This window comes from Esox lucius, chromosome 11, assembly GCF_011004845.1.
Source record: "Esox lucius isolate fEsoLuc1 chromosome 11, fEsoLuc1.pri, whole genome shotgun sequence".
In the NCBI taxonomy this organism is placed as follows: domain Eukaryota; kingdom Metazoa; phylum Chordata; class Actinopteri; order Esociformes; family Esocidae; genus Esox; species Esox lucius.
This window is the reverse complement of record NC_047579.1, coordinates 50,791,962-50,816,885: the sequence shown is the minus strand read 5'-3', so window position 1 is coordinate 50,816,885 and position 24,924 is coordinate 50,791,962. Positions and strand designations below refer to the sequence as shown.

The 24,924-nt window shown below is 42.5% G+C and overlaps 2 protein-coding genes and 1 long non-coding RNA gene across 3 annotated transcripts; 1 reads left to right on the top strand and 2 right to left on the bottom strand.

The window, feature by feature from the left end:
- Nucleotides 1–2,988: 2,988 nt before the first annotated feature.
- rtbdn (retbindin) lies at nucleotides 2,989–11,450 on the top strand. The gene is made up of 6 exons (XM_029123033.2): nucleotides 2,989–3,165; nucleotides 3,874–4,081; nucleotides 4,226–4,319; nucleotides 4,461–4,589; nucleotides 5,064–5,160; nucleotides 9,601–11,450. The coding sequence occupies exons 2-6, from the start codon at nucleotides 3,919–3,921 to the stop codon at nucleotides 9,970–9,972; spliced, it is 855 nt and encodes a 284-aa protein (XP_028978866.1). The 5' UTR covers nucleotides 2,989–3,165; nucleotides 3,874–3,918; the 3' UTR covers nucleotides 9,973–11,450.
- Nucleotides 11,451–15,029: 3,579 nt separating this feature from the next.
- On the bottom strand, nucleotides 15,030–16,968 carry junbb (JunB proto-oncogene, AP-1 transcription factor subunit b). The gene has a single exon (XM_010901014.3). The coding sequence runs from the start codon at nucleotides 16,617–16,619 to the stop codon at nucleotides 15,651–15,653; it is 969 nt and encodes a 322-aa protein (XP_010899316.1). The 5' UTR covers nucleotides 16,620–16,968; the 3' UTR covers nucleotides 15,030–15,650.
- A 3,195-nt stretch (nucleotides 16,969–20,163) lies between these two features.
- LOC105028344 lies at nucleotides 20,164–24,045 on the bottom strand. The gene is made up of 3 exons (XR_829375.4): nucleotides 23,727–24,045; nucleotides 23,203–23,339; nucleotides 20,164–22,026 (listed from the first exon to the last, which is right to left on the bottom strand). It is a non-coding gene; the product is annotated as an uncharacterized LOC105028344 (long non-coding RNA).
- Nucleotides 24,046–24,924: the final 879 nt, after the last annotated feature.

Below are 24,924 nucleotides of genomic sequence, written 5' to 3'. Positions count from 1 at the left end.
GACTAACAAGTTTCAGAAGAAATCATTCTTTGTGGCCAATTTGAGCCTGTTATCAAACCCACAAAAACTGATGCTCCAGATACTCAACTAGTCGAAAGAAGACCAGTTCTATTGTTTCTTTAATCAGCACAACAGTTTTCAGCTGTGCTAACATAATTGCAAAAGGGTTTTCTAATGATCAATTAGCCTTTTAAAATTGTACACTTTGATTAGCAAACACATGTGCCAAATTCTGCCATTTGTAGCTACAATAGTCATTTACATCATTAACAGTGTCAATTTGATGTTATTTTAATGGACAAAACATTTGCACAGAACAACATGCAACATGGATGTTCGAGTATGTCCATTGCTTGCGGTACCTCTACTGAAGGAGAAGGCTATGGTGTTTTTTACAGTTTGTATTCATCCTTTTACACTATGTCTTGCTCATTTTTGCATATGAGGCGATCAAGGGCAACGTTGTTTTACACCCCTGAATAGTTCAGAGGGTCCAGAGAAGTAGCCACATTTTGCCACATTTTGGATAAAGGCATGTTAAGACATGATAAAACATGACTTTCATCCAGTTTTATACATTGAAACGCTGAAGGATTAGGGCCCTCCAGTGTGTTGGGGGTTAGGGCCTTTAGACTTAAAGGGCATTTGCTCCCACCTTGTGGATGTTAGCTAAGTTACAACAACAGCGCATTCAAACCTACTCACCCGCACTAATTTTACTTTCGATTTGGTCAAAATCTATAACTGTATCAACTACATATTTTGGATATTAAAAACATTATTTAAGTGCTTGTTTTCTCACTTGAATAGAAATTGAGTGAACTGAGGGAAGATAGAGGGATTTGATTTGCACTCAATATTCTGTTGCTCTATTGTGGAAAGATAATTATGTGTGAGCGTTAGCGCCCCCAGTGGAAGACCGGAAAACTGCCCCTTTTCCATTTGACAATGATTAACTCTTGAACGCAGCCAAAATCAATTCTGGTGATTAAATGTTGACAAACACTATAATGACACTATTACTGCAGAAATATGATAACATTTTGATATTTTACAAAGCAAGAATTCTACAAAATGCCCCTTTAATATCACTAAAAAGTAACCAATTTGTGCTTCTCAATGAGGAGACACACTCTGGTAGATATTTTGCATATTCTGCTATTGCAATCTTATGCAAAGAAAAAAAAATCTTCATTTGTATCATTTCAAGTATGAAATACTGTAATTATTCTTTAACTACAGATTTTTTTTCACATCATTTCTAGTGTTGAGTCTGGATAAAGTACCAATCAGTTCACATTCTGTTGGGCAGGAATTCCAGTCAGTATGCATTTTCCTTTTCATTGCATGAGAGGGAAAGCTGTGTGTAGCATCTCTAAGCTTACATAACCACACAGCCTCTGCAAAGTTTGGAGGGGGTCCATGTCTTCCTTTTTAGCCACAACTCTTAAGACGATAAGAAGAACTGAACAAAAGCCCAAGAAAAGTGGCACTGGATCAAAGAAAAGAATATCTAAATGGTGGAAATGAATGTCTTGCAATTAGACGACAAGGATGGTTACACCATTTGAAAACTCTAGGCCTGGTTCCCGATGACCCCTCTGTGAATGAAAACAACAGTTCACTGGAAGCAGCGAAGCAGTGCTGTCCCCCATTTCATTGGTCCCTGAATAGCTCCCGCACAAAGCATATCATTCTTCGCCTTCTAATTGCCAAATGGAAATTGTTTCAGTCTGCCTCTCACCCCTAACGTCCCCAGAAATATAGTGCATTGTGAACAACACTTAATTATGCCTGGTGAATATGTGGAAATTTAAGGCTCATGTGTAGAATCCTCATCGTGTCAATAGGATTATGTGTATCTAGGCATTCTATAGGCTAAAGGTTTTGTCTATGTTACTGCTCCATGGACTTCAAATCAACACTGTACAATGGACTTATATAAGGCTTAAGCTATGACACACAGAATGCTTCCAAACTCTCATGTAAATAGCCTCTGAATGTCATTATCTTATATAATTTCCGAGCCTTGGTTTTAGGAAACTGTATCTGGGCCACAAGACACTCCATCTGCTGTGATGAGGCCAAAAGGCTTGAGATGACACAGGGAGTCTGAGGCAGGGATTAGTGGGCACCCAGGGTCTGTGGCGAAAAGAGATTACAGGACAAGAGTGCTGAACAGGATGAACACTAGTTCAAGCGTCTGGTTAGATCTTCCCCAACAGACAGTAGGTCTTCAAAGCCCACCAAAAATATTAAGAAATAGTAACATAAATTAATACTTGGTTTCAAAAAGGGACAGAGAAATGTTTTTTTGTGTGTCAATGTTTGTCAGCAAGGAGATGTGTATTCCAGTGCACTCAGCATATCACACGGTATCATATCTCACCCCAAACCGGAAAAGACCTGACCTCCGAGTTCGTTGACTCAGCATCTGAAGATGATGCACGAATACCAAGGACAAAGCAGTGTCAATGTATGCATACTGTACAGGACTCCATTGTTTGATCCACTGACAGCCACGTACTGGTGATTCCAGTGAACTGGGAAATGATGCAGAACACAGTTCCTCAACATATTATGATTGGGCCAAACAGTTTAAAGGGCCAGTTGCTACATATATTTTCCGCTAACATAATTATATATAGCCTATTGATTCTTGAAAAATATAAAATGTCAGTGTATCATGAGATTGATTCCACTGTTGTATCCCATCAGAACACAGAAATATAATAATATAGATTGTTTTACTTCATGTTTGTAAACAATGTAAAACTATGGGTAGAAAGTCCTTACAACAAAGCTCTATCTTGGATTTTAAGAGCAGTCGCATTTATTCAGGCCCATTCCTTGGCTTTTTACCAAAGCAGGTGGGGTGACGGGTTTGTTATTGTGTGCGTGTGTGTGTGTGTTTGTGTGTGTGTCTGTGTGAGTTTGTAATAGGGATTCAGAGCAAAGTGGGTGGGGGTAAGGAGGTGGAGAGGGGCTTAGATGTCCTTCAGTTAAACCAGTGAGTAACTGGCGCGCGGCTTCTGTGTTGGGGAGATCAGCACACAGCCCGAGGTAAGAGCTGCGTAGAGTGATTCGACGACGATTCCAACGCGAAGAGACACGTCGCACAAGACCAGGCAGAATCAATAGTAAATCTGTTTCTCACACAGACAGGTAAGGCGTGCCAGGATTAAGGTTTTTTCCAATAGTGGTGGAAAATAAACAAGTAGAAAAATCGATTGCAAAACTACGCAGTTATGATGTTCAGTTGTTCACTTAAAAATATTACTGTTCACGTTATTTTGTTTCCAGCTACTCAAACGATTGGTTGAGTCAGGTTTGTCATCGTTTTACTGTAAGAATGAGCATCATATTTGGATGATTGTAGATGAATGGGGTCTCACAGGCGCATGGCTACAGAAATAAGTATTCTGTATCTAACAAAGCGATATTGTACATCGATTGTTCTTGTATACGTTATAGGATACATCCGAAAGTGTTTGTAACTCATTTGATATTAAACTGAACTTTTACGAATTGAAGCTCATATCGAAATGCCGTATTTAAAATATAATCAGTTGTTAAACATGCTTAGAGTTATCGTAATGTTTAACAGGCTGAAAATCATTACAACAATCAATCATTCAATCTCTTTTACTAGGCTCGATATGTTCCTTTGCTGAAAAGGCTTGTGATGCATGTCATGGACAGACTGAACAAATTGTGTGATCAGTGTTGTATGATCCTACTGTGATATGAACATTATCTTTAAAGTTATTGGTAAAAGGTTTATATTGAAATGTCACATTATTTTGAAACGTGTTTTTGACAAAATACTGTATAGCTCACTGAACTTGCTTTTCTCCCCCTCCGCTGTCCAAGGTACTGATTTGAGCCAGGTGACTGCAAGGATACCAGGTTGAAGACATGTCCTTCACGTCAAACTCCCTGGCATTGGTCTGCGCATATTTGATGACTGCCCTAATTGGTCACATTTTGTGTTTGGAGGGGGCATGCCTACAGGACGGTAGACCCAAGGCCACGCCCAGCCCGGAACCTCACTTGAAGGAGTGCACAATCTATGCCGAGAGTAAGCAAGAACGTTTCAAAGACATGAACGTGTGTTGTCAAACCATGAATGCGAGGTTTGCTGTATATTGATCCACTGTCCTCCTGCGAGGGACTGTCTCCAAACCCAATGGTTATTCTCTCTCCGTACCTGTCCTTTCATCAGATGCCTGTTGTTCAGAGAGTGACATTCAGGATCTGGGTCCCACGGCCAATGAGAAGAGCAACCCCTGGGACAAGTGTGGTAAACTGAGCCCAACGTGAGTCTAAAACAAAAGGCGTCCGGTTTTGCTTAGGACTTAGTCGATATCTTACAGAGACACTGTAATTGCACTGCTACAGCCAAGAGAGTTAGGTGCAGTTGTCTGCTCTTTCTTTACAAACTGTCTCTTTGTCTCTAGATGTGAGAGCTATCTGAAGCGCCTGGCCTGTTTCTACCGCTGTTCCCCCGATGCAGCTCGCTGGCCACACCCTCGCCGCCAGTCCTCCATGCAGGCAGTCCCCCTGTGCCACAGCTTCTGCCGTGACTGGTGAGCGCGCTACTTTAACCGAGTTATTTCATCATTATTTAAGTAAATTAAATGACGCTCTCATCCAGGGTAACTTACAGTAACACATATTATTGGAGGAATCCATTGAGTAGCTTTAGTTCTTTAGAATTATGACTACCTTCGTACGAGGGAAGGTTGCAAATGTAGCCAGGGGACAGGTTTCATGGGTCCACAGAGAGTGCAGATACCCATTTAGTTTCCCATTCGAAAGACGACAGAACAATGTCCCCTTAACCACAGTATATGGCATTTGATATGTACAGCAGAGGGAATGTGTCCCCTACGGGACTTTTCTGCACCACTTCCCTCAACAGGGACCAGAACTAACCCTGCTTAGCTTCAGAAGTCGGGCCAGCAGTGGGATTAGAGTAGTATCCTGTTATGCTCATCACATCATCCATAAGTACCAAACTTTAATCTGTCGTCTGGTCACTGCTAACGTTCTTTCTTCAGGTATGAGGCCTGCCGGATGGACATGACCTGTGCTCGGAACTGGGCCAGAGACCCTCGAGGACAGAACTGCACTGGGAACTGTGTGCTGTACCAGCAGGTAGGCTGTTGTTTACATGGCCCAATTGGATGGTAGTTAGTCCTTTTGAGTGGGCTGTAATGCTTTCTTGGCTTAGGTTTTTATATGAATTAATAGTTTTTGTATTAAAAACACACTTTTGATTTTGAAAATAGATGTTTTGATTGAAAGATTTACTTCATTGAATCTATAAGGTACTGCTGTGTGTTTTATACAGCATAAAAGGGATGTAGAAATAAGTCTTGCATGCAGGTCTAAGATGGGTACAAGTCTAGCGTGCTGGTCTAGGATGGGTACAAGTCTAGCATGCTGGTCTAAGATGGCTACAAGTCTAGCATGCTGGTCTAAGATGGGTACAAGTCTAGCATGCTGGTCTAAGATGGGTACAAGTCTAGCATGCAGGTCTAAGATGGGTACAAGTCTAGCATGCTGGTCTAAGATGGGTACAAGTCTAGTATACAGGTCTAAGATGGGTACAAGTCTAGCATGCAGGTCTAAGATGGGTACAAGTCTAGCATGCAGGTCTAAGATGGGTACAAGTCTAGCATGCTGGTCTAAGATGGGTACAAGTCTAGCATGCAGGTCTAAGATGGGTACAAGTCTAGCATGCAGGTCTAAGATGGGTACAAGTCTAGCATTCTGGTCTAGGATGGGTACAAGTCTAGCATGCTGGTCTAAGATGGGTACAAGTCTAGCATTCTGGTCTAGGATGGGTACAAGTCTAGCATGCTGGTCTAGGATGGGTACAAGTCTAGCATGCTGGTCTAAGATGGCTACAAGTCTAGCATTCTGGTCTAGGATGGGTACAGGTCTAGCATTCTGGTCTAGGATGGGTACAAGTCTAGCATGCAAAATCCTGTGCAGTATTGCTGACTCTGTGTTCTGCTGGCAATCCTGGAGTGAATTCTTTCTGCTGATTGCATTGCAAAACATTTGTTAAATGAAGCAAACAAAACAAAACAGGGTGGGACTCTGTATTTGTTCAAGACAATTACTTTGTGATCGTTCTAATTGGACATTAATGACAAATGTTGGAATTATTGAAAACATCCCGGGTCTTAGTCAAGAATTCTTAGTCAGTCCTTAGCTAGAGTCTTCATACCCTACACAATGTTTTTACCTCCCTGAGGAAGCAGCACATACTTGCCATCTCACGTCTGGATTATTGCAACTGGTTCTTGGTGGGGCTCCTGGCATGTGTAACAAAACCCCTGATACTCCAACAAAAAGAGGAGCTTTTCCTCGCTTCCTTCAGGCAATGTTCAAACCCTACATTCCTACCCAGGCTCTTTGTTCAGCCACCTCTGGGCTTTTTGGCTGTCCTGCTCCATTCCCTGATGCCCCGTTCCCTGATGCCCCGTTCCCTGATGCCCTGTTCCCTGAAAAAAACATCTGAAAACTTACCTTTTAATAGTTCCATTGGCACCACCTCTGTCTGTTGTCTCTTGTTAACTTCTTAAGTTTTATGTTTATTATTTGTGTGGTCTTTTTTCCAGCACTGACCTTGGCAGATAAATAATTTGTCGAGTAGAATGCATATTAAACTGTGTGGTTGTTTCACCTAGCTCTTTTAAAATGTATCCACTCGCTGTAAGTCACTCTAAATAAGAGTGTCTGCTAAAGGATTAAGATGTAAATCTAGTAGTTAGTAAGCGGTTAAGGACACAACCTGGCTTGTTGGGATAAAGGAGATGGGGCTCCGCTCCATACTGCTTCACTGGAGGATATAAAAATAGGCAGTATAACCCAGGGCTGGAGCGCAGCTGGGACCCACTATGAACCTCTCTGTCACACTCTACCATGTACAGAATGTACTCACAAATATAACAAAATAAAACTCATACAAAATAAAAATGTGAGGCCAATCGATTAAAGATGAACTGCTGTGAGAAGAGCAAGGACTCTGATATACAGAGATATTTGAAAGACCTTGGAGGGATTTGTCAAATTGTTTTCAGCAAAACAACATGCATACACTACTGTAAACACTGCCAGTATTTGCACTGATTTCTGACTCCACTTTCTAAATTGGTCCAACAGAATTTCTGTACTATTTTTCATTAATCCTGAGATAGAGAATGTGTAGGTTGAATGTGTAGGTAGAATGAGTAGGTAGAATGTGTAGGATGAATCTGTAAGTAGAATGTGTACGTTGAATGTGTAGGTAGAATTTGTAGGTAGAATGTGTAGGTTGAATGTGTAGGTAGAATTTGTAGGTAGAATGTGTAGGTAGAATGTGTAGGTAGAATGTGTAGGTTGAATGTGTAGGTAGAATGTGTAGGTAGAATGTGTAGGTAGAATGTGTAGGTAGAATGTGTAGGTTGAATGTGTAGGAATAATGTGTAGGTAGAATGTGTCGGTAGAATGTGTAGGTTGGACTGCAATGTTCAGTTTGACAGAGGAACTGGGAATTCAACTGCACCGCACCCATTCACAGTCCTCCCTAATCGAGCTGACAAGTCTTCAGTCTGCCCAGGGCCACTATACACAGCAGGGCAGGCTCTACAAAAATACATGTGAACACATACACACACACACAAACACACTTGCATATATTGCTGCACTCACACATAGGCTACACACCCAAGCAAACAGGCATGTGCTACATTCACACAGGCTGGACGCACAGGAAAAGCCATTAGTCCATGCGCCCCCTCAGCTTTCTCTCTGCCTCTCTGCCTCATGATCAGTAAGCTTTGCTGGCTGCTCTTCCTCGGCTCACTGGCCACAGCGACATTATTTACATCATCACGGAATCCAACGCTCTTGTGTCACACTTTGTCCAATCAAAGATCGAGTCTGGCGGCGGAAGTGACTGCATGTGCAGAGAGACTCACGTTCTGGACGTCCCTACCGCCAGGATAATAAACACACGACGAGAGCAGGATGTATCACAATGGTTGTTATACTTCATGCAATATATGCAAAGTTTTCTGTATTTTACTTTTTTTGGTTTCTACTCACGAGTGTCCTTACTTTCTCACAGCAACCCATTCACGCCCTAATCACACTGCTCGCTCAAGCACGATGCAGGTCATAAGCAACACGCTCGGGGGACAGTGCTCCTCGGGCTAATGACCACAATTACTCTTTCTACATTACGACTTACCCAGTGGAATTGCCAGAGGCTGACGTGGGGAGACAACCCTAACCCGGATGTTTCTGAGCCAATTTGATAGAATTATACACAGACCATCGCAGGTCTCCCAGGCTCAATCGGTGTGACTCAACCTGGATAGGACCCAGTTTGCAATGACGCATCCACCCTGCGATGCAGTGGCTTGAGTATCTGTGCCAATCTGGAGTCCTCTAAAATACCTGAGATTATTGCGCCTCAAATTATACTTGGATATAAATCCGTTTTAACTGATTCATTTGAAAGCCAATAGGCTTCAGGAGATGAATCCAACATTTCTTTGGAATTGTATCATGATAAGTGGTTGATTGGTGGTAGGCTTTTGTCTGTGCTTCATAAAGACACTTCACTAAACGCATTGGGGAACAAGCCCCAGGACGTCGCTCGGGACTCCCTGTGACATTTCCTTTTCATCCTTTGTATACCCAAGTGCCTGTTGCAGTTTCACTGTTGCCATTCATTTAACACCCTGCCAGTTGATGCATCTTCAGCCAAGGGGACACAAAACTGGCACACAACCATGGCCGCCCCAGGTGAAGAGGCGCGTGATAAGACCAGCTAGTAGCTATCTGCCGCACAGCAACAGCTCTGCCTTTCTCACACAGTCTGTAGAGCCGTGCTTCGCAAATGTTCTGAGTGACTCACTCCTAATAATCCCTCAGACAGACAGGATGAAAGATGGGGAAGAGACGGGTAGGAGAGTGGAGAGGCTGGTGGAGGGGAGAGTGCTGAGTTTAAATGGTAGCAGTTTTTACAAAGCGGTGTTGACTCATAGCCCTGAGATTCAGAGCTTAAATGCAGAACCCCAGTGTCACTACCGTTCCAATAATGAGTGTTACAATCTCAGGCCTGTCTGAGAAACATTGACTAAGACTTCATGAGGTTGTTGTTGTTGTTGGTTTTTTTTTTAACCTAAAACCTGTTTTGAATTTTGATAAAGGCAAGGGATTGTATTTTTTGTTAGCTGTCTTTTAGATGAGAGAGGCAGGCAGCCTGACCTCATGTAATTCTCTCCTGAGTCCCTAAAAGCCTATCTGCGTTGTTACGGTAACTAATGGGTGGATTAACAAAGGGTGGGCGGGGCAGCCGCCCGTCACTGTAGGTGAACACCACACAGGAAACCGGGGTTTCTTTTCTCACATTTGACATTGTGCCCGGAAGTTCCCGTCTTCGTGTGACAAGCGGTTTTATTCAAACCGAATGCTTTTTATCAGAGGTACCATTTGAGATGTGTTGAAAAAATAAGGGCGCACGTTTCCCCCCCGAGATATTTAGTTTGAATCTAATCTCAGGCTCCAACTCCAGTGACTTTGTGTTCTGTCCAGATGTACCAGCACGGCCGAGACCTGTGCGAGAGCCTGTGGGGCGACGCCTTCATGACGGTGGAGGATGAGGAGGACGAACGGGAAGGGTCAGAGGGCAACAGCCACGGCAGCGGCGGACGCCCCTGCGGGTGCCTGACCCTCAGCCCCTCCGACAGGGAGGTGATCGCAGCCCTCAGGGCCCTGGAGGAGGACCCGGAGGAGTTAGACACCACCAAGAGCGGCCTGCCTCAGTACCGTGCCCCCTGCCACGCGCACCCCCAGACCAAGCCTGCCGCGCTGCCCCCGCAGGCGCGGAGGGGCGGCGGCAACATTGTGATGCGGAAACGCTCCGTGGCGGTGGACGACGTGGAGGGCAGTGGGAGTGGCCTGTAGAGGGACTGACGGAACGGGATGTCTGAATCTGTAGCACGATGCCCTGCAGGTGTTGTTATGTCCTGCTCCTTTAACAAAACCTTACCTCACACATCGTACCTGACATCTGTACTCATCATTAGTCATCGTCACCCGTCAATCAAATGTCGCTTCTACACCATTTATAGCCTCTCTCAATGTTGGATATTTAAATGTCAGTCATGTATGCTCGTTATCAACGTTATGTAGTCTTGCAGCTACATGAGTAGGCCTACAGATGTTAATAGACTAAATCTTGTGAGGGGCCTGGGGCTGGTGTGATGCATATCATACTGTATAGTTCTGTTCACCCATCAGTAGACTACAGTGGGTCATTTACAAACTGCAGCTGTGTGTCTTTGGATGAGATGTACGTACCAATATGGAAGCATCCAACATTCTTCTATTGCTCAATCCTAAACCCTTTCCAGGCATACCTGTACTGACCTGTGAACATGCTTGATTTATTTTACTACAGTGATATAACGGTCTTCTTGTCATGAAATGTGTAGCTAAGAGGTAGTCTTTGGGTGTTTGTGATAGTGGAGGCGACAGGATGCTAGTGAAAGTGGAAATGTGAGGTGGCCTATGGTGTTAATGATAGTGGAGGTAAGACAGGACCTAGGGTGTTAATGATAGTGGAGGTAAGACATGACCTAGGGTGTTAATGATAGTGGAGGTAAGACATGATCTAGGGTGTTAATGATAGTGGAGGTAAGACATGACCTAGGGTGTTAATGATAGTGGAGGTAAGACATGACCTAGGGTGTTAATGATAGTGGAGGTAAGACATGACCTAGTTGTGAGTGATATTGGAGGTAAGACATGACCTAGGTTGTTAATGATAGTGGAGGTAAGACATGACCTAGGGTGTTAATGATAGTGGAGGTAAGACATGATCTAGGGTGTTAATGATAGTGGAGGTAAGACAGGACCTATGGTGTTAATGATATTGGAGGTAAGACATGATCTAGGGTGTTAGTGATAGTGGAGGTAAGACATGATCTAGGGTGTTAGTGATAGTGGAGGTAAGAGTGACCTAGGTGTTAATGCTGGGGATTCACACAACCATCATCAGATCTAAGTTGCTAACCTGCACTCGTAGCAGTCAGTCAGTATGGTGTAAAAATGCTGCAGTAGCATTGCTTTTACGAATCACTTTTTTTTCTATAGCTGGAGGAAGTCTTGAATTTCAGGAAGAGGATCTGCTGATAGGACAGTCTGTAAACACTGCTCTTGCAGCAAAGGCTTTTGTGTTAGTTTGACAAAGCATCAGCACTCTATTGAGGCCACGTCAGTCAAAATGCTGCGAAGTAGAATTAGACCCAAACTCTACAGAATGACAACCTACAGAGTCAAGGACCAAAAGGGAATCTGAAGTGTAAGTGTGACATGAACACCGGGTTTGGTGTTCTTTTGTTTCTTGACATCCTCAATAAAAACTGGATTTGTAAACCGTTCCTTGGCATTTAATTGTGTGTTATTATTAGAGCCAGATGGAGATGCATGGTGAGTGTGTTCTGTGTGGTCTCAATGCATCACTGTCACCTCCCCGCAAGAACACTATGGGGGCTTTGAGTTGATTGGCTAGGTACATCAGACCACTGCTGGCCCGTCAGAGTCGCTGCGTTTGTGAAAGACCGACCCTGACAGTCAATAAGATAGTGCCAACATTGCTGCTTTGGTTTACAAAAGTTTATATAAATGTAAAATAAACTTTCTTGACTATAACGGTCACAAGAATGCCAACTATGCCATCTGGTGGAGAGTTTGAGTACCAGGACTTTAATAAATATTCAGGTTCAGTAATAATTTGTTTACAAATACCCCAGAATGTTACTTGGTGTTATGGTGCTGCTAGTGGTAGGTGGCATATAGGGGGCAGGATACACTAAATCTATACATACACAGTTTTGATACGTTGGCTAAGCCTTATATAAATCAACAAATTCACCTGTTAGTGTAAGATGAAGACACTGTAGGAGATGCAGAGCCATAGCCGGGTCCATTTAGTGACTGCACACAGCATTTTCATATTGTAGTATGCATTCAGTATTTTCATATTGTAGTATGAAAAAAAAAACACTTAGCAAGTTGAACAGGGAGCTTTATTAACTTCCCATTAGATGGTGCTACTCAGACATTCAATCAACAACGTTCCTGTTTCTCTGGATACATTGTTACGCGATTTGGCCCACTGATACAGATTACTCTTCAAGGTTTCATATTATAAATGTACTGTATTCTGCCTCCCATTCTCTGTATTCTGCCTCCCATTCTCTGTATTCTGACTCCCATTCTCTGTATTCTGCCTCCCATTCTCTGTATTCTGACTCCCATTCTCTGTATTCTGCCTCCCATTCTCTGTATTCTGACTCCCATTCTCTGTATTCTGACTCCCATTCTCTGTATTCTGACTCCCATTCTCTGTATTCTGCCTCCCATTCTCTGTATTCTGACTCCCATTCTCTGTATTCTGACTCCCATTCTCTGTGTTTTAGAATGACTCCACATATAATAAACTCACTGGTTCTTGTCTGTGATAAAATGGTGACGTGAGCCTGTTTATATGTCAGGAAAGGAGCATCAGTCCTCCACAGGTTAATAATGGTGAGCGTTTTATACTGACATCATCTCAGTTTTATCACAATGTAAGTTACCATGGTAACATGGCACAAAACGACCCACCAGATCTCCCTCGTTTTGACATGAATTAACATGTTTTTTTAAAAAGCTGGAGATGCGCCATTAGACTGCTCACTTTAAGACCTACATTGGCTTTACATATAAGACGTAACCCACTCATTCACGCCGCATTGTCCTACTTCAGCCTCGAGGAAACTATTGACTAGTAATTATCGGAAAGAATCTCAGATGGCCACTGTGAGGTGGAGGAATATGCATGATGTTAGATTAGTGTCAGAGTAGGAGCCAGGCACCAAGAAGCGCTAGAAGGGGGCTGGAGGACAGGAAAATAAACCCACCCCAGAAATGTATACGTCACCATTCACATCACAGATGACACCACAGACACTCAGTGTGGGCAGAGGTAGCGAGAGGTGGTTTGGCGCAAATGGGAAGGTTGGTTGTGTATATTTAACCCACTGTCTCGGCCAGTAAACAATCAGCTTCACAGACATGTTTCCCCCTCGGGTGGGATCTGGGGAAACACAGCAGCATTTTGTATGTGGCAATGGAACCTTTGATTCTGTCAGTTGTGACATTTCACCCATGTGGTTAAGAGGTGAAAACAAAACTCAACAGAAATTGGTGATGATAGAAATGGATCAGGTTATACGACACCAGGCTCGGTTATCTTTTTATTGTTTGTTGTGTTTGCTTTTCTTAATGTGTATCTGTATGTCTTTTCGTTGATGCTGTAATACAGACCTTAACTTAAAAAAAAGACCACGGTCTCAGCTTTGTTTCTCTGTATGAGGGGTACAAATAAAATATTTTAATGTCATTACAAAATTATTCACATTCATTTTCTACTAAAAGACGGAAACTGATTAACACTAAAAGAGACAAAAATAGAGTATCATACTTGTAGTTGGTATAGTGTTATTTTCCATGTTGGGGCAGAAAAGGAAGGGCTGTTAATGGAAATTAACTTATTTGTGAGACAGAACAAAAACTGTTTTAACCTTCCTCCAAAACAGATGAAGTGAGAAAGTGTGTGAAAACTCCAGCGTTCAGCAATTCTTTTGATGTGGTTTTCGTTGTTTTTTTAACTGAAGTGTGCTAAAAAAAAATACGAAAGAGCTGGTCGGTTACATTATTATTCTTGCTTGGCTTGCTACTGAGCCTACATCATTAACTGCCTTAACGGGACAGAATCCCCCATCCTGTTTTACTGAGAGCAAAATTGTGCTCACTCAATAACTCTTCTGTCAGCCAAAGACTGCAACACGGCAGGAGGTTGCAAACTGTTTGCCAGCGTTGAAGGGCTTGAATTAAGAAAACTGTTTGGATAAGAAGTAACATTTTGATGATGACTAATTCTCAATTAATTACATTTCATTGGGACTTCTCACATTTCTTCAGTCTCAATTTAAATGGAACAGGGCCATTCATTTTTGTCTGTTGATGTGTCCCCCATCAATGTTCTTGAGATTCCAACTCCTCCACACACACAGATGCTTTCACACACACAAGATATCTCCTTGCTCAAACTGCCAAACAATGTGGCATCTTTAGACACCCACAGCATTCCAACAGACACTGTCACTTCCTTCCATGTGCAGTTATTACAATATTATAAGACCCAAATCTGTCCTTACTTCTGTGGTGTGTAGAGGCGGAATGGCCATCTGGCATTTGCCCCAAATACCAGTTGGGCTGGTTAATTTTCAGCGAGACTGTCCAATTGTTTTTAGTGGGGGAAATTTTTAACTATCTGACTATCTGGGGGCCTGTAAGAAATGGCCTGCTGTGAGGGTCTCAAGGTAGTCTTTTGATAATGCCATGTCAAAAAAAAAGTTCAAATTCCTCTTATTATATGCAGTCTCATTCCTCTTATTTATATGAAGGGTGTTGTTAGATGGAGGGAAATTACTAGAAAGCTCCCCTCAGTGACGCATTTTAAGGAAAAGAAAGGTACTATGATGTTCTGAACACTAAAGCACTGTTGCATTGAATGTATAGGCAGACTACAATTTCATATGAGGCCTCTCTCCTTGTCTTCTTCTAAAAACCAATTGGAGGAGAATATCAGAGGGATGGAAGCTTGTGCTTTGTCATTCAATATGTTTTGAGAAGGAGACTAGGAGAGAAAGGAGGAGGGGTTTGCAGGGTAGATCTTTCCAGTATCTTTCAGTAATGTTAAATCAGCTTTATATCATAATAATTACATGACAACTAGCTATTTACTGTTCACACTTTTGTTGACGTTTAGGCCTACATTGTAACTGTCAGTAAATAAATAATGTCCTCTTTCCACACAGCTATCATTCGTCATAAACTCATATCATTAGCAGGTCTATTTTACTTTTATAAACTGCATAGACACTTAGATGATAAACAAGATGAAGTCGATATCATTTTAAAAGAGACTTTACTTAAATATACATTGCACAAATAAAAAAAAACATTGTAAACATACATGACATTAGTTTGTCAGGATCAACCTGTCAATCAAAATAACTTACACATTTAATGAATGCAGCATTGCATGAATATATGCAGAAGTACAAACAATAAAATGTTACCATTTTATGTTACCAGTCTGCCACGTGGTATCTGGTTTGCTTTTCTAGTTGCTCAGTTCGACATTTCTACTTCTGGCAAGTCCAAATTTACTGATCTACAAATCACCACATCATAACTAACCACACATTATTATGTGTAGCCCAGTCGGTCACTATTTACCCATGATACATCACAGTTATGATGCTCGCGAAAATGGCCGGTCTCTGTTCAGCCAGACGTCTATGGTTCCTTGAGCAGTGTCCAGCATTCGGAAGTACCATTTCTGTCAGACTTTTACCCTAACATAGAGTAGGCCTAGCCGACAGAAACTGCGCCCCTATTGTCATAACCAACAATAGCCTTTCTGTTAATGGCCTATTCCAGTGCTGTTCATGTTGAACATTCCTCCAGTGTTGTCACTTTTAAATCATTAGGCCTAATTTCTCTCCGTAATGCAACCGTCTTTACATTTAAAATGCCTCCATTTTGCTCGTCAACATTAGCTGACAGCCGCTGCTTACATGTGTCAGGACTTTCTGTTTGAGCTGGGCGACTTGTTCACGAAGCACAGTCGCTGTATTGGAGAGACCAGCGTTGTCAGATTTCAGAACTTTCACCTTGTCTTCCAGTCGGGCTATGCGCTCCAGTTTGCGCCGACGGCATTTGGTTGCTGCCAGGCGGTTTCTCAGCCTCTTTCGCTCGGCCTTGATGATCTCTTGGTTTTCCATGTCGATCGGGGACATTGGCGGGGAACCGTCGCTGCTGTGTAGATCAGGTACGGTTTGTGGTTCTTCTTTGAAAGCCAAAAGGCGCTGTGGGTGGACTCCAGCTCCAGGTAAAGAGTGCTGAAAGGGATGTGACACGTTCGTGGAGTTCTGGTGATGACCCTGCTGGTGGTGCGGAGGTAAATAGCTGATGGTGGTACTGGGGTAACTGGATGCGGAAGAGAGGTTAGTGTTTGGGCAATATGCGTTCAGTGTTGTGTAGATGGGAGGCTCGGGCTGCAGGGAGGAGCCGAAGACACTAGAGGCCGCCGCCGCCGAACAAGTCGTCACACCGCCGGCTCCAATAGACACGTTGGGCGGGGGCATTGGCATATGGTTTATCTTGTGGAGCTCGTCCAGGGCTTTTACGAAGCCCTCCGCAAAGCCCTCCTGCTCATCAGTGATGCCGCGATGCCCCCAGTACTGACCTGGGGTGGGAGTAGTAATTATGCCGTTACTATTTTGAATGATTAGCCTTTCGAGTTCGGGGGAAGCAAGCTTCAGTGACCCGACGTCCTGGTGCGCTGCCTGGTACAGGTCAGACTTGAGGTTGCGATAAGGCTCCGTCAAATTCAAATTCATATTCTGCTTTAGGATTTTGTAGTCATGCAGTGCAGCATCAGAGTGGCCGTAAGCCGAGAGAAAGGAGTCGTCATGATAGAAAGGCTGCTCCATTTTTTGTTTGTTCTGTTGAAGTCGAATGAAAGTGAGCTTACCAGTTTTGTTAAAACTGTCTCAGGGAATTGGTCAGCAAATGACAGCCAGCAAAAGCATGCATCAACGCAAGCCGCAATGTCCCAAGTAAAAAACGAAATGTCACTTCTAAAAGTACGAGGGAAATCCAAAATGTAGATCAACAGAGAAGTGGTCCACGAAGACTGTCAACAGATGTATGACAGAAGCACTGTGGTCCAGTGACTTGTTTCCTCCTTAGTATCTTTTTCAACCTTGTATGAGAATACCAGAAAAAACCGTTATCATGTTCTGTGAGGTAAGTTCGCTCTCCGTGTGTGCAGCCACTATGCTGTTGTATATATATAGGCTACACACCGAAACACACACACAGAGATTCAGGCTGACAAGATTGGTGAAGTGATTGGATAGAAGCTCGGTGCACGCCCCAACAATAAAACGTCAGCGTTATGACACGATTGCCAGGAACAAGCCTACTTGGGTTGTAAACAGGCGCCTGTAGACAGGAGTTAATAAAGCAGGCGATGGGCTGGAATAAGACTATATTACTTTAGTATGGTAATGCACTACAAGCTTTCTAATAATTTTTCAGCGTGTTCATAGGCTGGTGATATACATTATTTCGTGATCTGATTATAACTGTAATAAGACTACTGTTATGTTCCACACTTTACATTATTTTGTTACAAATTGTATGGCAGTAGGTCAATAAGCTACTAGGCCTATGTGAATGCTTCGTTGATGGTAATTTGCAATTCAGTAGTTAATGTGTCTGTAGGACTTGGATATAACAGGAATAACTAATAATGTTGTGCTGAAATTATATTGGACTGTTCTGTGGTCAAATACCATATCCAAATGCCGCGTTAGGGTTAATGATACAATAAGACCAAATCATTTGTGTATTCACCATGTATTGACGCGTTCTTCGGAGGAGGAAGTCCGCGTTCCATATTTGGGCATGCTGACGCGATAGTTCCTCCGAAAGAACCGGGAAGACAAGTTCGCTTCATTCCAGCAACATTCCTGCTTTTTACAGGCCGGGCTTGTGAGAGCTAGGGACTTTCTGTTTGAATACCTTTAGATACTCATTTACATTTGGTATTTTTGGAGAGTATTAAGTTAATCTCCTTTACTGAGTCCATGGTTACCAGTTTATTGAATATAGCCTAGCACATAAGTCTGATCGAAATGTATCTGTTTAAATTAATGAAATGTTTTCTAACTGTTGTAGAGACTTTGCCTTAAGACATGTCTTTCAGTAATGTTCAGATAGCCTTGTTATATCTAAGGAGTCAGGGAACTCTCAACCATTCTTTTCTCAACTATTGAAAAGGATAATGGCAACTCATTTTTCATTCTGATGTCAGTATCCAAAGTTTGTCCAGGATTGAAGTCAGATGTCAGATTGAAGTCACCTGGAAAGTGAAATTGATAAACTATGGAGGAAGATAAAACAAAGGCTACAGGTGAAGTGAAGGATGATAAAATACAAATTGCCTATGCACAAGGATGGTTATGGACAAAAATGATTAAGGTTAGCATAAGCAGCAATCATGGTTAATGGGTATACCAGATACAACAGTGAGTCAGCAAGCCAACACTCTGAAAAAGTATGAGGCCAGGATTTGTAGATCGAGAGACGGGAGTTGCCTGTAGTAATTTAAGTCCTCTTCAACACCGCCAGAATCTTAATTGACATAGCTGGATTTGATTGGTTGACAAACATTTGTTTGACTACTAAGCAGAAATTCTATTGAGTAAATGTCTTTTGTATTTCAGAAAAAGTTTTTATTAAAAGTTTGAAAAACAATGAGTGTTTTCAGAATTTACATTTTTCCAAAGTAATGTTTGTTGATGGCTCTCTGTTTTCGCTGACTAATCCTGCTAACATTGATCACTCAAGATTTTTAAATGAGACCGGGTTTAGTATGTTCGGCTAGTGTTGGCATTTGGTATTTGGGTGAAGCCTTGAAAAGAAATTGACCCCCTAAAATTGTCTTCATAGTTTTGAACTCACAACCTTCAATGTCAGTGGCTTAACAACACATCCACCATCCCTGACCACAATGTCATAGGGAACATTCTGTGAAAACGCAGGCATAACCGTTTTTAAAGTCAAAAACATTATAAATTGATTTGCATTTTAATGAGCGAAATAAGTATTCGACCCCTCTGCAAAACATAACTTAGTACTTGGTGGACAAAACCCTTGTTGGCAATCACAGAGGTCAGACGTTTCTTGTAGTTGGTCACCAGGTTTGCAGATGTCTCAGGAGGGATTTTGTCCCACTCTTTGCAGATCTTCTCCAAGTCATTAAGGTTCCGAGGCAACTCGAACTTTCACCTCCCTCCACAGATATTCTATGGGATTAAGTTCTAGAGATGGGCTAGGTCACTCCAGGACCTTAATGTTTTTCTTCTTGAGCCACTCCTTTGTTGCCTTGGCCATGTGTTTTGGGTCATTGTCATGCTGGAATACCCATCCATGACCCATTTTCAATTCCCTGCTGTCTTGAGATCATTGACAAGATCCTCCCGTGTAGTTCTGGGCTGATTCCTCACTGTTTTCATGATCATTGCAACTCCACGAGGTGAGATCTTGCATGGAGCCCCAGACCAAGGGAGATTGACAGTTCTTTTGTGTTTCTTACATTTGCGAATAATCGCACCAATTGTTGTCACCTTCTCACCAAGCTGCTTGGCGATGATCTTGTAGCCCATTCCAGCCTTGTGTAGGTCTACAATCTTGTCCATGACATCCTTGGACAGCTCTTTGGTCTTGGCCATGTTTGAAATCTGATTGATTGATTGCTTCTGTGTACAGGTGTCTTTTATACAGGTACGAAGCTGAGATTAGGAGCGCTCCCTTTAAGAGTGTGTTCCTAATCTCAGCTCGTTACCTGTATAAAAGACACCTGGGAGCCAGAAATCTTTCTGATTAAGAGGGGATCAAATACCTATTTCACTCATTGAAATGCAATTTTTTTGTCAGTGGGCAAACGTACAAAATCAGCAGGGGATCAAATAATTGTTTCCCACACTGTAACTGATTATTTACACCATTATAAACGGGATGTTTTTGAATGCTGATTGGTTGAAAGCCATGGTTTATTAGACAGTATACCATGGGTATGACATCATATTCCTTTTGACTGTTCTAATTGCTTTTTTAACCTGATTATAACATTAATAATGTATTTCTGGAGCTTGTGGTGTATTGGAAATACCATAGCTGTATCCACATTATGCATCATGCCATGGTGCTGTTTATTGGCCTCATGCCTCACCCTCTCATGCTTTATTGCTTAATTACAGTCGGCAGTAGTGCAATTTTGTACAAAACTCTACAGCTTTCATCACAATAATTATGACTGGGCAGCAGAGTTAGCATACCCCTACCTCTGCATAATATAGCATGTGAGGAGAGAACCCAGCCAAGATACTTGGTGCATAGAGAGAAAAGGAGAGGACCTAGAACTAGGTCCTGGGCAATACCATTAGTGAGAGACCATGGGTCAGACACAGATCTTCTCCATGTCACTTGGTAGGAGTTTCCTGCCATATAGAATGGAGTCCAAGAATGTGCCAAGCCAGAGATGTCCTGCCCAAGAGGGTGGAGAGGAGGATGTGATGGTTCACATTGTTGAAGCAGAATATGACATGTGATGTGATGGTTCACAGTGCTGAAGGAGAATATGACATGTGATGTGATGGTTCACAGTGCTGAAGGAGAATATGACATGTGATGTGATGGTTCACAGTGCTTAAGGAGAATATGAGATGTGATGTGATGGTTCACAGTGCTGAAGGAGAATATGACATGTGATGTGATGGTTCACAGTGCTCAAGGAGAATATGACATGTGATGTGATGGTTCACAGTGCTGAAGGAGAATATGACATGTGATGTGATGGTTCACAGTGCTGAAGGAGAATATGACATGTGATGTGATGGTTCACAGTGCTGAAGGAGAATATGACATGTGATGTGATGGTTCACAGTGCTGAAGGAGAATATGACATGTGATGTGATGGTTCACAGTGCTCAAGGAGAATATGACATGTGATGTGATGGTTCACAGTGCTGAAGGAGAATATGACATGTGATGTGATGGTTCACAGTGCTGAAGGAGAATATGACATGTGATGTGATGGTTCACAGTGCTGAAGGAGAATATGACATGTGATGTGATGGTTCACAGTGCTGAAGGAGAATATGACATGTGATGTGATGGTTCACAGTGCTGAAGGAGAATATGACATGTGATGTGATGGTTCACAGTGCTGAAGGAGAATATGACATGTGATGTGATGGTTCACAGTGCTGAAGGAGAATATGACATGTGATGTGATGGTTCACAGTGCTGAAGGAGAATATGAGATGTGATGTGATGGTTCACAGTGCTGAAGGAGAATATGACATGTGATGTGATGGTTCACAGTGCTCAAGGAGAATATGACATGTGATGTGATGGTTCACAGTGCTGAAGGAGAATATGACATGTGATGTGATGGTTCACAGTGCTGAAGGAGAATATGACATGTGATGTGATGGTTCACAGTGCTGAAGGAGAATATGACATGTGATGGTTCACAGTGCTCAAGGAGAATATGACATGTGATGTGATGGTTCACAGTGCTCAAGGAGAATATGACATGTGATGTGATGGTTCACAGTGCTGAAGGAGAATATGACATGTGATGTGATGGTTCACAGTGCTGAAGGAGAATATGACATGTGATGTGATGGTTCACAGTGCTGAAGGAGAATATGATTGCATTGGGCAATCTCTCCCCATGTTCAGTGTAATGCAGAGTGGAGTTGTTGTTCCTGGCACCCCATCTGCGTGAGCTGATTTACTGTGAGAGACACCAATTAAAGACACCTGTACCTACCTCTATTGGGATAAACAACTCCACCCAGCTTGCTGTACATAAGCAGCCCAAGTCGGTGTTCGTGTAGAACTGCACCCATACCTAGACCCAATGACAGTACATTTGATTTGGCTCTGAACAGATCGGGTTCTGTTTACTCCCCATCACAACTCCGTGTGTATTCAGAGGAGGGAAATTCACGGTGCACCGTCTTTGGTTGAAGAGAAGCCAGCCTTTGTCTCTTGTATGTGGTCTTCCTATCAACTACACAAACACGGCTCAAACCCCACAGGTCCCATTGCAGTTCATAGAACGTGGCAGTGAAATGTAACCGCTGTCTCACTAATGCTTAAATGCATCAGGGGCTTACCTGAAAAATCTGCCGCCCTCATCTTGATGATATTAATCCTCGTATTTTCCTGCACAATTCTTGGCACTCCGATCGACACATGTCAGTAGAGCTATAAAACCTGTGATGTAGGGATGGGTCCAGCTTTCAACACGTTTAGCCTCTGGGAACAAACCAGAAGCAACAATCTGCGTCATCGTGTATTTAGAATGAATGGTACATTCAGTTGATGTATTTGTTAAGAAAAATACTGTTCAGGTCTGTGGACTAACTTCTCCCAAGGCTTGAGGACAAAATAATCACTGTTTAATGTTAGTCTAACACAATAACTGCACATTCTTTTCATGATATGTGACACATGAAATGAAATTGTTGAAACCTGAAGTTGTGTCTTGCTTTATTTCATGACGTATTTTGAGATAATAGCTATCTTTTAGGTAATTCTCAGGTATTTAGGGACAATTGGAAACGTGCCTTTGTGCATTGTACTCACAAATAACAATTACAACAGCAAATAATCACTCTACCAACAACGTTAGAACGGCTTTACAACTTTCGCTTGTTTTGTTTGGTGCATTCGATGTCGCTCTACAGAGTTTACTGACCATTGAAGAGGTCACTGTCCTGCCTGTCTTATCACACTACAATCAGGGCCGGCATTTGTTTAAAATGCTTCAACTGAACCCCAGAACCACGATTTAAGTTTAAATCTCCAATGGTCAGCCAAAAAAGTGGGATTGAATTATGTGAGATTTTGTTAATATATTTTATACATAAAGTTACCTCAGTAAATCTGTTTCTGCACTATCTTTATAACCTAACTTATCTGCAGATATATGTAATAAAATAATGCAAGTCACGCAGCCAGAGTAACAGCTTCCATTGATTCAGTGAGGTTATTAACATTCACCGAAAGGGGCATTTGGTTTGTGAACAACGTATCACTATATGTAATAACACAGCATCAAATGGTGTATATCATAAAAGAGTATGAAAACAAAAATGTGAATTTGGTCTTAGTTTTCAGAAGATAAATTGTAGTGTTGTGTAGGGTGTAGTCATAATTATGATTGTGAATTCAATTCAATCACACTCCCAGTGAAATAAAAGCATTGTAAAAGGTAAATATGCTTCATCTACCCTACCTCAAAAAAAGACTGAACTCAACAAACCATTTTATGATTTGTTTTTCAAAAAAAAAAAAAATCTTGTTTCTCAGTGTGTGTATTGTGTTTTTGTGGTAACTCTGGAGAGGTAGGAAGGCCAGGCCGCTTGGCAACAGACTTGGTTTTCACAGTTGAGATCACATGGATAGAGGCCAAAAAGAACTGAATGTTACCTGTTCCTGTGTGGGTTAGGGAAAGGCAAGCCTTGAGGTGTCAGTCTCACACGGTAAAAGTTCACACTTTGTGTGTGCGTGCCGTTTGGGTATATAAGTATGTGTAACAACAGATGTTCTGGCAGCTGTGCGAACATCTGCAGGGAAAGAAGTGGATAACATGAACATTGTTTCATATACTGTTTTTCAATCTAACATCTGCGTGTTTTTATTGTGTTGACATTTTCCAGAGCCTTTTTACAATTACAGAAATCGTTATCTCTGATGAACTAAGCAGTAACACTGTCGTTGCAGCACCATCTGGAGATACTGTGATGTTAGCGTTCATTTCAAAGGCTAGCTATTGTTAAAACTACAATATGTTTTTCTTCTTGACAGTAGTTATGGAGTAACTCTAACAAGGAAGAGCATAACATACAGCCCTATAAACTGATAATATAAAGGGTTGATATACAGTAGCCAGTAGATAGACATGCATAACTCTGTTCCTCAGCTTTTCCATTCTCCATGTTGATCAATATTACCTTCAGGGGAATAAATCCCCTGGAAATGCGGAATTTGGGACTTTTCCATTGGCTCCACAGACAAATAAGGTTCTCACAATAAGAAGCTTATCTGAGCCTTCAGTCATCCACCTCCCCACAGCCGTCCCGTTGTCTGTCTCCTCCTCACAACGCCGCTGTTGTTAGTCCAGGCTCGCAACAGCCTCAGCCACTGTTCAGGCCTCCGATTGGCTGGAAGCCCCCCGCTGTCTGACTCACACTGGCTGGAGGAGTCTGTGTCAATCAGAGGTCAAATCTCAGAGACCGACGAGTCCTCCCGAGTTTTTCCACTGCCCTTCAAACTCTGCAGTACTACCCAGCCAGCAGAAAGATGGGGTTAGAAAGTGGCCATAGAGGGGAAAGAGAGAAAGACGGGCTTAGTTGGAGGGGGGGGGGGGTTGCGAGTGGCCTGTTGGCTGACTCCTGACTGAGGTGGTGACTCTCCCGTTGGGACATAATGGGGACTGTCATGCCATGGTCTTCTGTGGTCAGTGTTGTGAAGCTATATATAGAACTGTCATTAGCTTCATCTTCGTCGTCATCATCAACAACACCACATGATGGACACAATAGTGTTTTTCTCAAGTTTGAGCTGTTGATCTAAACAGCTTGAATGAATGATGACGGATTGCTGACTATTTATGTCGTGGTGAGCTGAGGGACAGTATAAAGATAATCTGTTTCCTCTGTTCACTGTGATCGAAGGGGTGCTTCTCCTGATTCTGTCATTCTCAGGTTCTCAGGTACAGCAATGCCCAGAGACACAGGCTTTACTGCTAGAGACCACCCTCTGCAGGCCATTCTGGGCCCGTCACAACCTCTTATGCACAGGTTTTAGATAAAATGGGGGGGGGGCCCTTATAGGCAGACACCCGGCCCCATGCTTTGCGCTGTGGTACAGCTTCTAATGGCACAAAACTAATTCTAGCTACCCTTTGTTGCTGGCAAGGTCCTGTGTTCACCAAGCTCAACGAACTTGAAGCAGCCTATGGGAGAATAAGTCGGGTAGCTGGCTTGGGAACTGGGGGGGAGAGGTCCTGTTAGTCAGCTATAGGAAAATAAGATTTTGAATGGCTATAATATTTGGGATCCTGACAAGGATAATGAAATGTGAAATGAGTGTAGTGTGTGTGTTGTGTGTATGAGTTAAAGATATGCTGATAAGATAGCCAAGATTTCC

Coding starts and splice junctions, on each gene's coding strand:
- junbb (XM_010901014.3), bottom strand. CDS start 16,619: ATGGAGCAGCCTTTCTATCATGACGACTCCTTTCTCTCGGCTTACGGC.
- rtbdn (XM_029123033.2), top strand. CDS start 3,919: ATGTCCTTCACGTCAAACTCCCTGGCATTGGTCTGCGCATATTTGATG. Junction 4,320..4,460: donor TGTGGTAAACTGAGCCCAAC/GTGAGTCTAAAA, acceptor CTTTGTCTCTAG/ATGTGAGAGCTATCTGAAGC. Junction 4,590..5,063: donor CACAGCTTCTGCCGTGACTG/GTGAGCGCGCTA, acceptor TTCTTTCTTCAG/GTATGAGGCCTGCCGGATGG.